The sequence below is a fragment of the Protopterus annectens genome, chromosome 15.part0 (genome assembly GCF_019279795.1).
Source record: "Protopterus annectens isolate FY-2018-M chromosome 15.part0, PAN1.0, whole genome shotgun sequence".
Classification (NCBI taxonomy): domain Eukaryota; kingdom Metazoa; phylum Chordata; order Ceratodontiformes; family Protopteridae; genus Protopterus; species Protopterus annectens.
The window spans coordinates 348,862,190-348,875,201 of NC_056749.1; the positions used below are offsets into that span (position 1 = coordinate 348,862,190).

General features: G+C 40.2%; 1 protein-coding gene across 3 annotated transcripts in view; it reads left to right on the plus strand.

The window, feature by feature from the left end:
* OPHN1 (oligophrenin 1) overlaps positions 1-13,012 on the plus strand; it is a 2,670,560-nt gene that overhangs the window by 2,316,915 nt on the left and 340,633 nt on the right. For all 3 annotated transcript variants that reach the window (XM_044057106.1, XM_044057104.1, XM_044057105.1), the window contains one exon: positions 8,607-8,766. In XM_044057106.1, coding sequence (XP_043913041.1) covers positions 8,607-8,766 — 160 coding nt within the window. The remainder of the gene's footprint in view (positions 1-8,606; positions 8,767-13,012) is intronic.

A 13,012-nucleotide genomic window follows, 5' to 3' on the forward strand; every position in this document is an offset into this window, starting at 1 on the left:
GACAAAATTCTGCTCAAGGATTTTCCATCCAAAGGCCTGGAGAGTGGACGCTCTCTCTTTCAGTTGGACATCAATTACAGTTTATGCCTTCCCACCTCTTCCTCTGCTGCCCAAAGTTCTATTGAAAACCAGAGCAGACAGACCAAAGATGATTCTCATTGCTCCAGACTGGCCAAGACAACACTGGTACCCACTCCTGAGGAGCCTGATGCATTCCCCACCATGGACTGTACCTCTAATGCCTCTTCTCCTGACTCAGCACAGCTTCAAAACTCTTCACAGCCAGCTAAAAACACTCAATCTAGCCGCATGGAAGATTCCTTAGCATCACAACAGACCCTACTCTCCAAGGAGGTGCAGGATGTCATTTTGGAGGCCAGAAGGCCGTCAACTAGAAAAGCTTACTCCACAAAATGGAAACGGTTTTGTGTCTGGAATGAGAAAAAGGGCCAGGATCCTGGAAAACTGAATTTACCTCAAATACTACAGTATCTAGCTGAGCTGCTAAGCAGTGGACTTTCATTCTCCTCCATCAAAATCCATGCCTCAGCCATTTCTGCAGAATACAACACTGATCCACCCTTATTCTCTCACCCTCTCTTAAGACAGTTCCTCAGAGGGGCTAAGAATCTAAGACCCCAAGGAAACAACCAATACCTGCTTGGGATCTCAATTTCATTCTGGAAAAACTGACCTTGCCTCCCTTTGAGCCAGCTGCCTCATCAGATTTGCAATATTTGTCCTGGAAAACAGCTTTCCTTCTGGCTATTACCTCAGCTCGTGAGTTTCAGAACTACAAGCTCTCATGGCTGTGCAGCCTTTTATCATCTTCCATCAGGACAGAGTTTCTTCTGAACCAACCTGTCCTTTATGCCTAAAGTGGTATCCAGGGTAGCTTTGAATCCAGCCATACACTTGCCTACCTTTTATCCTAATCCTCAAAACAAAGGAGAGATCACTACATTCCTTGGACATCCACAGACAACTGCATTATTATTTGGACAGAACAAAGCCTTTCAGAAAATCAGAACAGCTCTTTGTGTCCTATGCTGTAGGAGCTCAAGGAAAGCCAATTTCCAAACAGACAATCTCAAAATGGATAGCCCACTGCATACGCTTTTGCTATTCTTTTCATGGCAAAACTGTACCTACAGGCATCAGATCTCACTCCACAAGGGCCACAGCTACCTCAGCAGCTTTCCTCAGAGGAGTTCCTACCAAAGATATTTTGGAAGCAGCCACTTGGAGTTCTGTGCATACCTTCTCCAAGCACTACCACCTACCATTATACTCCAAAACTAGAGCAGGCTTTGCCACTGCAATCTTGCAGGGCATCCTGGCTCCTCCTAGTTCCACCTAGTGCCTACCACCCCTTTCTTAGCTTTGGGATTCTACCCATCTGTTATGACTGCAGCTGTATGCACGATGAACATAGTACAGTTTTGTACCTACCATAAATGTAGATGTTCGAGTGCTAATACAGCTGCAGTCCAGGTTTCCCCCCTCCTTCCCCTCTTGGGACAGGCCTATTGGCTAACACCTCCTCATACAACCTGATTGGGGTATTCTTTTATGGTGTATTTGCTTGCAACTACTGTATTTTGATTATATTGCATTGCTTTATTACACAAATTTATGTATTGCCTTCCTTCTGGGGGCACCTGACATCTGGGGCAAGAAAAACTGAAGAAAATGGCGTCGGCTGGTTCCTTTGTACCCCTGTCGCACTGACATCAGGGAAGAAGCGACGACAACCGACGCCGGACCTAGACTTTGGAATTCGGCCGACCGAGGACCCGCCTGATGGCAGGAGAACCCATCTGTTATGACTGCAGCTGTATTAGCACTCGAACATCTACATTTATGGTAGGTACAAAACTGTACTTTTTGTCTCATTTTCCACACGTACAAGTTTTCTTTGAGAACTAATAACTCTTTTTTGCCTAAAGTAGCATCTGAGTTTACTTTAAGCTAAACTATCCATCTCCACATTTTCTTTACTTAACCCCAAATAAGGGAGAAAGGATGTTTCATACCTTGGATGTCCATAGAAAGCTCATGTGCTAGCTTGACAGAACTAAGTCTTTCAGATCTTCTGATAAATTGATTATTTCTTGTGAAGGAAGTAGCAAGGACAACCTGTGCCAAAACAAACTATTTCCAAATGGTTGTCTAAGGCTATTGCCTTTTGTTATACTCACCATAACAAATCTATTCCAGACAGGGTCAAGGCCCAGTCTACCAGGGTCTTGGCTTCATTTATGGCTTTTTGGAAAGGGTTGGATTGTAGAAGTATTCTAGAAGCTGCTATTTGGTCTTCCAAGCATACTTTTACAGAACTCTATAAGCTTGATTCCTTTTGTAAGTGTAGAGCAAGCTTTGCTAGGACCATTCTCCAAGGGCTCCTGGACCCTTCTCCTTCCACCTCCCATGTATAGTTAACTATTATGGTAATCTCCCTATATAGCTAAGGCTACTGTAGAAGTGATTAAGAAGAAGAAGAAGATAGTACAGTTGTGTTAGCTAAACTTAACCATAACAGTAGATGTTCAAATGATCACTGCTGCAGTACCCGCTCCTTCCCTCCACCCCCTTGTTTTTTGGTATATTTTTATGCATGGGTGTGGATATATATTTTTATTGTTCCTAGCATTGTCCTTTCGGGGCTCAGCTTCCCTGTCTCTGGCATGAAAGCTCTGAAGGGCTTTGTGCCTAAATTTGTCTTTTAGTCAGCTCAGCTCAAGCTGCTTGACAGTCTGGGTGTGTGGAAAGTGCCCTGAAGCTTTGGAAGCTGGCTGGCTATTATATCCTTGGCAGGATATAACCCATATAGCTAAGACAACTGCAGCAGTGACCATTCGGACATCTACTATTATGGTAAGTTCAACTTACAGAACTGCACTTTTGTTAGTGGTATGTGGTGCCTTGTCATTGATTTTGGATAGATACCCAAGTGCTACCCTCTGAAGTGAAGAGGAACCTCATTATTTAATTAACTATACTACTAATTAAGGATTGTAGATGTTATGACAGAAGTATATAGGAAGTGTTGTGGGAAAGTAATCTTTTAATGGTTAGCTCATTACAGAAATGTGGGGTTGCAATGAGGGATTTACTCATTCAGTCCAGTTTGTGTCTTTGTCACATGTCAGCCATTTGTTTTGAAAGGTTGGTGTCATATCAGAATCCACACAACATTTTTTCTTTCTTCCAGCTAATATTTTAATTTGTTGTCTTGTTGTATATTCTAAAGCTGTAGCTAACTAGTTCCAAAGTTATTAATGCTGATAACCTTTTCCTTCTACTTAGAAGTCTTTTTGAACATTCTCTTCTGATTCATTAAGGCCTATATTTCTACAACTGTAGGTTGTTTATTTCAGTGTAAGACTGAGATTCCTTTTTAGTGATCATACAGCAGTTCATTTTTTTCATCTTCTTTACTTCAGTAGTATGTTAATATTATTTCCAGTAAATTACGCAGTGTAGTTATTTTTTTGTTGGAAAACTAATTTTCTTTAGAGAAATAGGAAAAAGTGCTTATTAGCTGAATGCATGTACTGAAATTTGGGTGCATTAAAATCACTGTGTCCATCCCTCAGGGTTTCTGTTATTCACAGCCTTAGTCAGGGCAGGATCAGCAGTAGAAGAGCTATTTCTTTTTCGCCTCAACTTGAAATGTCACAGGTAAATGCTGGAAGATTCACTACTTTTGAATATGTCCTAGGAGCAGTAGTGAATTACATATTTCTGTTGATGTACTGTCCATCCACCTCAGCTTGAAATGTCACAGGTAAATGTTGCAAAATTCACTACCTCTGAATATGTCCTTGGAGCAGTAGTGAATTACATATTTCTGTTGGTGTACTGTCCATCCTTATATCTGGAGACATTTGTATAAGAGCTCTCCTTACTAACCTATTAATCTAATATACAGCTACCTTAGATGATTAGCCTTTACAACTGGATCACTAATTTGAGTATTGAACTCAAAACAGAACTTTGCAGTCTTTTAGTGAGTTTCAGTTTCACTCAAATAGTTAACCAGTGCTTATTACAAATTGGACCTTGTTCTAAATTGGTGTCCCAGCTTTGCTTGGAGACTAGTGACTTGTTAATGAAAGCAGTTTCTTGGACATAACATCGCCTGATTTATTTTAGGCTGGGACTGCCACTTGTATTGCTACCTGATACTGAATTGGCTCATTGTAAATATCTGTGGTAGTGGTACATTGGTATCTGCTATTAATCAGCCCCTAGAAGGTGTACTGATGTTCCATATTCTCTGATAGACACTATCAGTACTGTCTTCCCAGTTTGTGTACCTCCCATATCTGTTGCTTTCCATGCCCCATAGTTTGATCATGAACTTTATGCTACGTGGAGAATGAGACATCCAGTTGGAGCACTGACCCCACAGAAATAGCAAACCTGCTAGCAGATAGGTTTGGTAAAAGTTTCACCTCCCCCAGCCCCTTCAAATTTATCACAAACCTTGCCCCAACCCCCACCCTACATATATGAAGAACAGGTCATCAAAGCCTTGTCCAAGGCAAAAAACAGCCTCTATGGGACCAAATGGCATCTCAGGCTAGCATCACCATTAAGTACACTTTTCAGTCATAGTCTAACCACAGGCTTTGTTCCTGTGGAATGGAGAACAGCAACCGTTATTCCCCTCCACAAAAGTGGCATTGCAACAGACCCAGGTAATTACAGCCTCATCTGTAAGACCATGGAACATAAAGATGTAGGCGACCTCCAACCCCTGGATCCTACCCAATTTGGCTTCATCAAGGGCAGATCCTGCCTGTTAAATCTGGTGGATTTTTTTTCAAAATGTAACCAGGGCCATTGATGAGGGTACATTTGTGCACACAGCATACCTCAACTTGGCAAAGGCTTTTGACATAATCCCACACTCAGGCATTACCAATAAACTTAGCAAACTGAATGCAGACCCCTTCATTGTAAGATGGATTGCTAACTGGCTCACAAACCAGACACACTATCAAAATGGGTGACTCCACATCAACCAGCAGACCTGTTACCAGCAGGATGCCACATGGGTCAGTGCTGGGCCCCCTACTGCTTGGTATGTACTTCTCAGAAGTTCAAGGCAAAACTAAGGGGTTGTAGCTGACAAAATTTGCAGAAGACTGAAAACTGGGTCTGATTATTGAATACCCAGTTGATGTTAGTATATTCCAGGAGGGTCTTACACAGATGAACAACTGGTGTCTTAGTCATGGTCTCAAACTGAATGCAAAGAAATGCATCATCATTCCCTTCAGCACAAACAATGTCCCATCACACTATCAAATAAACAACAATACTTTAAGTACCCATGAAGTGGTAAGGGACTTGGTTTCACAAGTTCACCACGACCTTAACTTCGACCACCATGTGTCTGCTGTAGTAAGGAAGGTTTTCAACATAGTACACTCGATTAGTAAAGGCATTGCCTTGAGAGCAAAAGAGGTTATAACCCCTCTATGCTGATAATTGAATATAACACCCCCATTCAGCGTGTACCATAGAAAGCACCTGCAACAATTGGAGAGACCTCAGAGGTTTCTAACAAAAAAGATCAGGGGACTCCAGCACATGATGTATACAGACAGAATAAAGTCCCTTGTTATGTTAGACTCTTTAGGAGACTTATGTCAAGCAATCTCAGACCCAAACCAAAACAAAAACTTGAAATCATGCTGCAAAAAAAAATGGGACTAGGACTACCCATTCCCAAAGGAAAATAATGTGTCCTGCTTAAATAAGACATGCTGGGAGGGACAGATTATCCTCAGTGTGAGCCCCACTTTGGAATAGGAATAGCCTATTCAATGAAACAGAGCACACTCTATGACACTGTCAAAGGAACCTGGGCTGTGGATGGGGGTGGCACGGAAATTCTTACTGGAAATAGCGTCCATGACCCCCCTGGACATGGGCAGTCATTACTAAATGCAATCTTGGGTATGAATTAACATTTCTATGGCATTACATTGGGTTGAAATGACTTCCAGGTCGATAGCCAAGTAATCTCCAATGATCCTACGAACATAAATAGCAGAGGACTCGTTTACTCCAAAACTGACTTAGTTTTGATGCTGCTAATTCAGCATTAAGAATGGAAATTTCACATAAGAAGGTTATTTGTCCTTTGAGATTTGTACTGCATTAGATTATCGGGCAGCATGGTGTTCTTTCTGGTGGATGGGAAGTTGTGCAGATTAGCTGCTCTTCCTGCTTGTGAAGTTTATTCATTTATTAATTTAGTCAGTTGTTTGGTTATTTATTCTTTTATTTATTTGTTATCCATCTCAGTATTAGGATGCAGCTAATGTTTTTACAGGTAATAGTCCTGCCATGAATGATGCTTTGTCTAATGTGTGGGTCCTAGACTTTTAATTGGCTAAGTTTCATTAAACTGATATCAATAAGCTCAACAATGTGATGTTGTTGTGCCCTTCCTACTAAGGTTTGCATCCTTGACCCTGGAGGCCACTCAAATCTTGTTTCTTTTCCCTAGGAATAGTTATGTTCCTTATTGCTGAATCTTTGCTGAGAATGGTTTCCATCTTATGTAAAAAGGTCCTTGATAACTCCCATTCTAAAGAAACAATCCTTGAAACTGAAGAACTTTGAAAACTGCCTCCAATCTTTAAGCTTTCTTTTATAGGTAAAGTTATTCAGAAGGAGGGTCTACGTCTTTTTGACATCACATGATCTCTTTAATCCATGTCAGCCTGGTTTGTTTTTTGTTTTCCCCTTGTTTGGGATGTAAGTAACCTCATAAGGGCTCATGACCAGAGTTTACATTTGATCTTGGCCTCCTTGACCTCTCAGCAGTTTTCAACACAAAGACTTTAGTATCCCGACCAGGCATACAAGGCCACGTTGTGGTGTTTCTGGCAACATTCATGAATGGGTTGCTCTTTATCTTTCAGACGACAACATCTGCTAGTTTCATGCATTAGTTATTCCAGTAATTAACCTCTAGAATGCGAGGTGCCACAGGGATCAAACTTTTCACCTCTTTTTCATATTGTATATGCTGTCAGTTATGGACTTTTTCAATGCAGATCATTATCCCAGCTGTTCCTTCTCTGGGTAAGAGATTTCTGGTGAGGGGTTGTGACTCAACATCATTGCGAGGCTAAAGCTGTCCATCTTTCCATAAGGCTAAGTGTGATGTGATGACAGCCTTTGCCCAGGTTTTACTTCTGCATGACCCTTGCAGTCTGAGGAGGGAGCTTGCTACTTCAGATAGTTCTACAGCTTACCACTAGAGGATGCATAGTACATTTCGGTAGCCCATTGACTCTGGAACCTATTCCAAAGCTACCCCTTTTCTCCCTCTCTCCCTCCCTCCCTCCATTCAACTGCCTGTAATTATGTTACTTAGGCTGCTACTGGATCCCATACTGTCATCACCACAGGTGAATACTCAACTCTTAACTATACAGTAATTGTCTATACATCCGTTATTATAGCATTTAAAGCAAACTGGTTCAAATAATGGCAGTTATTTCTAAGTTACATGTACAGCAGTATAGTTAGTTGAAGGCTTGTTTCTACCATTTTGTGAGTGAAAGCCTGACTTAGAATGTGGAATTTCACTTTTTATCAACCGTTGAACTACCAAATTTTGTTGTTTGAATGACTGAAGGTCACTCTGGACTATCCACTTTCTTGCCTTAATAGTTAATGCTGTCTTAAACGTATCTGTAGCCAAAATGTCCAGTATTTTAATTTATTTGTATGACTTGCTAACCTACTAAAAAAATTTTAGCAAATTGGTCATTCAAGATCTCATTGATTTGTCCATGCCAAATGTCATTTTTTTGAAACTTCCAAGACTGCACTTCATGTGAATCCCCAGTCCTTGGTAAAACTTTTTTTTTTTTTTTTAACTTTTATTATTATTGGCATCAGAATCTATGTACATTTTCAGAGCCTCTCCATTCAGGTGGGATGATAGAATTCTTGTCTGTTGTTTGAGACTAGATTTCCCTAGCTTGCATACCTTTCATAGTCACCTAGGTAAACCTCCACTTCATCCTTAAGTCCAGACTTCTTCAGGGTTGTACTAGAACTCTGGACTCCCCAGGAAGTGGACTGTTGATTAACCAGGATGCAAGTCTGCTGCTGGAGGTGTGACAGCTGTCAGAATGTTCTATCTTTGAGATTCAGCAGGCATTAACCAGTTTTTTGCAGAAGCTCTGCAAGGTGCTGGTCAAAGGCTGCACACCTTTTCGGAGCGATAGCAGTAGATTTTATTAATGCCACGTATTTCTTCTCCATTTTTCTAGCAGTTCTCATTATGCACAGCCAGCGTACACAAGACCTAATGTGTTTAACTTAATTATTCTTCAGCATAAAAGAGCTTTGTTTACTCGATTAATAATTTCATAGCTGGTGACTAAATGATTGCTAGCACCTTCCTACATGGTGTTTACACTACTTTAACCAATACATTGGGAATAATAAAACAATAATTCATATCTTTAAAATTTACAGACTTACATTATTAATGACAACTGTTGAGCGAGTGCAGGGAAGTGATGCCGTTGTTTTACTCTTATTTCTTCAATTTTTTTCTGCAGTGTGTGCAGTTTTAGCAAAGAGAACCTGATGACATCTTCAAACATGGGTGTTATATTTGGTCCCACCCTCATGAGAGCTCAGGAAGAAACAGTTGCAGCAATGATGAACATTAAGTTTCAGAACATTGTGGTTGAAATTCTAATAGAACATTGTAACAAGGTAAGAAGCACATGGAAGATTTATGGATTGCTGCATAACACTCTGACAGGTGTAAGGTAGTTGAGAAGTTTCCCAGAAGAAAAAAAGATACCTTATATTGAGTCAGACCCTAAGATCTAGTAATTACCATGTAACATCAGTTTTTATTGGTATTATTGTACTTCGTGATTCATTTTAAAATTTAGAGGTAGTAATACAATAAATATTTTTTTACGTCTGTCGTTTTAAAGACGCACACACATACCTATGTATGTGCACATAAATATAACTAATTACAAAATGCAAATAACTTGTAATAGTGTGCTAGCAGCAAGTTTATACATCTTGTAGTCTTCCATCCATGAACTTAAGTATACCAACTCCAAGATTCCCGTAACTAGGAGAAAAGGGACTATTCTGTGAAGTGGGATCTTGGACTTGGTTTGTGTAAGTCTGTTCTTTCAGCCTTTCACTGTCCCTATTTCAGGACTTACTCTAGTGGGTCCCAGCATTTCAAATGTTTACTAGAGAATTGCCTTCAGTCTGGTGTGGCTATATGCAGCCTTCCTTGATATAGATGTGTGCTTTATGAGTCAAGTTGTTTGTTTCCTTGGAAAAATGTTTATTTTTATTTTCTAAAAACAGCATGAGTCTTGAAATACAGACACGTCAAAATATATACATCTTTATTGTGATGGCCTGTTTTGTTTTTTTTTTTCACTTTTGTAACAGTCTTTTGTGTATTAACTTCCCCTCAAGTTGTGTATGCATCACTTGGTAGTATATCCAGTAGGCATCATTCAGACTAAACATTCTGACTCACAAATCCTTAACAAATGTATCTCAAGTAAGCTGTTGTTAGGATGTAGTTGGCGGACCTTCATATACTGTCCATTTTTTTTTCACTACTTGAACAAATCATGAATGCTGAGAGATTTGCACATTCACTAGCAGTCATCCCACATTTATTTTATTTTATTTTATCTTTGTTAACTGGGAATGGACAGCTGAGTCTGTTTAAGAGCCTTGATTTTTTGTGTGTATGTGTGAGAGACAAAGGTGCAATGGCTGGGATCTTTACCTCACAGATTTTTATCCAGGGTTCATTCCTGACCTCTGTGTGTTCTTCCCACCTAAAACATGTTGGATATTTTCACCTCAAGGCTGAAGGGTATCAGATTCACATCCACACTCTAAGAAGTGCTTGTTAGAGGATGAGGCATGTGGAAAAACACTTTCGACATCAACTGTAATGTATAGTAGCCTATCTGTGGGAGAACATAGACTGCATACAATATGCTGCATATAGACAATCCAGTTGGGGTGTAAAAATTTGATCTTAGTGATGTGGTCTTATTGACTAATGTCACCAAAAAGGGGAATGGGTATTTGTTTGTACTATGGGTTGAGGCCCTGTCCTACTCCAGTATATGCCAGGGTGTACCCAGTATTAAGAATTTAGGCCAATAAGCTACTTGCTGGCCTCTGTCCAGTTCTCCAGACTGGGTTACATGACTAGCTTTGTTGAATGAAAAATGAATGTAAATTTATCAACCTGCCAGAAATGAATCGAGGATTCCTACACTGAATATAGGTTAACTAATGTGACTCAGTATGGAAGTGGATGGCATGATGTTAAGGAGGAGACTGAATAATCTGTGTATCCAAGAGACAAGATGGAAAGGAAGTGCAACAAAATCTACTGGTGTGAGATGCATAGTGTACTACTCAGGGGAAGGAGTGACTCAAATCAGTATGGTGATTGTGGTGAAAACAAGACTTCTAAAATCAGTGCGTGATGTCATCAGAATCAGTGTCATACTTGTGGCTGTCAGACTCCAGTGTAAAGATAAGACAGTCTTCATGATCTCAGCCTATACTCCACAGCAGGGCTAGTATGGTGAGGAGACGAGAGTTTTCAGGCAGCAGATGCAGTAACTGCTTGATAAAGCAGAACATAATGATTTGGTCTTGATAATGGAAGACCTCAATGCTCATAGTGGGACAGAGAGCGCAGGCTATGAAGATTGCAAAGGTCCACATGGTTGGAGCAACAGGAATAATGGAGTGGCCATTCTAAAATTCTGTTTTGCAAATGGTTTAAGGGTGGCCAACACATAGTTTACCAAGAGAGGCAGTCTTGTGATCACCTAAAAGAGTGGTCAGCATGGAAATTGGGTAGACTTCCTCTCAGTTAGGGAAGAGAATTGTGAACAAGTCAGTGAGTGTATAGTCATCCCAAGTAAATCAGTTGACTCTCAGCATAAAGCATGGGTGGGAGTGACCACAATCATCTAGTAGTAGTGGCCAGTGAAGGGCCTGAGGTCAACAAAGACAAAGGTGAAAAACTAGAACTTGACTGGACAAAAGTACAGAAGTTCAAGGAATTACCCAGGGCTGTAGTATCTCAGGAAGAAGAGGAAATAGGTGGGGTTGAAGATGAAGAAAGGAAGCATCTCAAAAAGAGCATGTGTGAAGATGATAGAACAGATATGTGGTGGAGCCAATTATGGACATAAAGGTGCATAAGAAAGGCTGATGGTGGAATGCAGAAGTCCAGGAAGTTATCAAAAGACTGAAGGAGTACAGGAAGATGTGGGATATATAAAAGATGAATCATGCTAATATGGAATAATGGTTGGCTAACAAGGAGTCTAAGAAAGCAGCCACAATGGCAAATAGCAAAGAATTGGAGAAACTGTACCGGGCAACATCAGCAAGATAATAAAGATAGCAGATGTCATTCATTAAGGGTGTTAGTGACAATCTGCTCACCAATCCAGAGGACATCAAGGGCAGATCAAAAGAGTACTTCAGGAAGCTTCTGAATGAAGAAACCCAAAAGAAACTGTATGGTGTATGCACAGTCGACAACAAAAGACAAAGAAAAAACTACAAAAACTACTTTAAAGAAGTAAGAAATGCACTAAGGAAGATGGAGTCATAGAAAACAGCAAGCTTAGATGAAGTCAGTCAGAGTTGTAGCTGGCTCATCTTCTAGCACCTGGTGCCATTCAGTGATCTTTTGCCCTTCAAGTTGAGGAGCACAAAAAAGTCTATTCTGATCTTGCTGCCATGCCTAAAACTCAGGAGCTAACTGGGTACATTTCTACTCAACTCTGAGTTGAGGAGAGAAAAAAATGGTCTGCATTTAAAACTGTAGCCAGCGTCAGTTTACACCTCATATGAAGTGTTGGAGCACTTCACTACTGCACTCATAAAAGGCAAAGACTCCTCATTGGTCCAGTTGTATGTTTAGTTCCTCAGCGGAGTGCCCAAGCCAAGTCCTCCAGCTCCCTCTCTGTGGAACCAGTGCTTCATGTCCCTGCTCCAAGTATCTGAGACACACACACACACACACACACACACACACACCTGGGGAAAGCTGTCACAGATTACCCAATCTACTAACTTTGCCCAGACTATAAGGTAGTTTCACTGCCACCATTCAGTTACTATAAGGCTCTTAAAAGGATACCCAATTATACTAAGTGAAGTTAATTTTAATACAAATGGTAATGTTGACCAAACAGCAAGGCTTTCAGGAGTGGCCAAAGTTATCACCAAATAAATATGTGCAAATACTCTCAAAGCTTAAATATTTTCTAAAAAGGACCAGCCACAATGAAAAGTTTAAATATATTCAGTAATAAATATAAAAAGAACAAGAAAATACTAAATATCTATTTGCAGTAAACACCAGAGTTTCATCACAGGGAATATTAAAAGTAACACATATGGAAAGTTTCACACGGTTATAGAAAAACAGTATTTAGCTAGTCTCACTATCTGTTCCTGACTGATTAAAAGAATTACTGTTCCTACTTGCTGAATAAAGCAAGGCAAACTAATGTGGGTGAGTGGTCCTAGTTGTCAGATCCAAGACTACAGAATGCTCAGTCTGACTGAGAGACTTCTCAATGTAATATCTAAATATTCTTTCAGAGTTTATTACACAATGACATCACATCTGGTCATCTGACTCCATTTCCCACACTCACCAACACTAGAAACTGACAAGATTTTAGCACTTATGTGTTACCATACACACTGATAGAGATAGAGCTTTGCTCAGATGTGGTCCAGCTGTTGGAAGTCATAAAACCATTCCACTCTTCCTACAGGAGCTACAACCTATTCTCTAGCACAGACATTGTGTCTCTGGTTCCATTGAAAACTGTGGGATAACATCTTTATGGCTTAACCCATAAAGTAATTTAATTTCAAGAATGTTTTGCAAAATCAGGTGGATTAAGATTAACCTCTT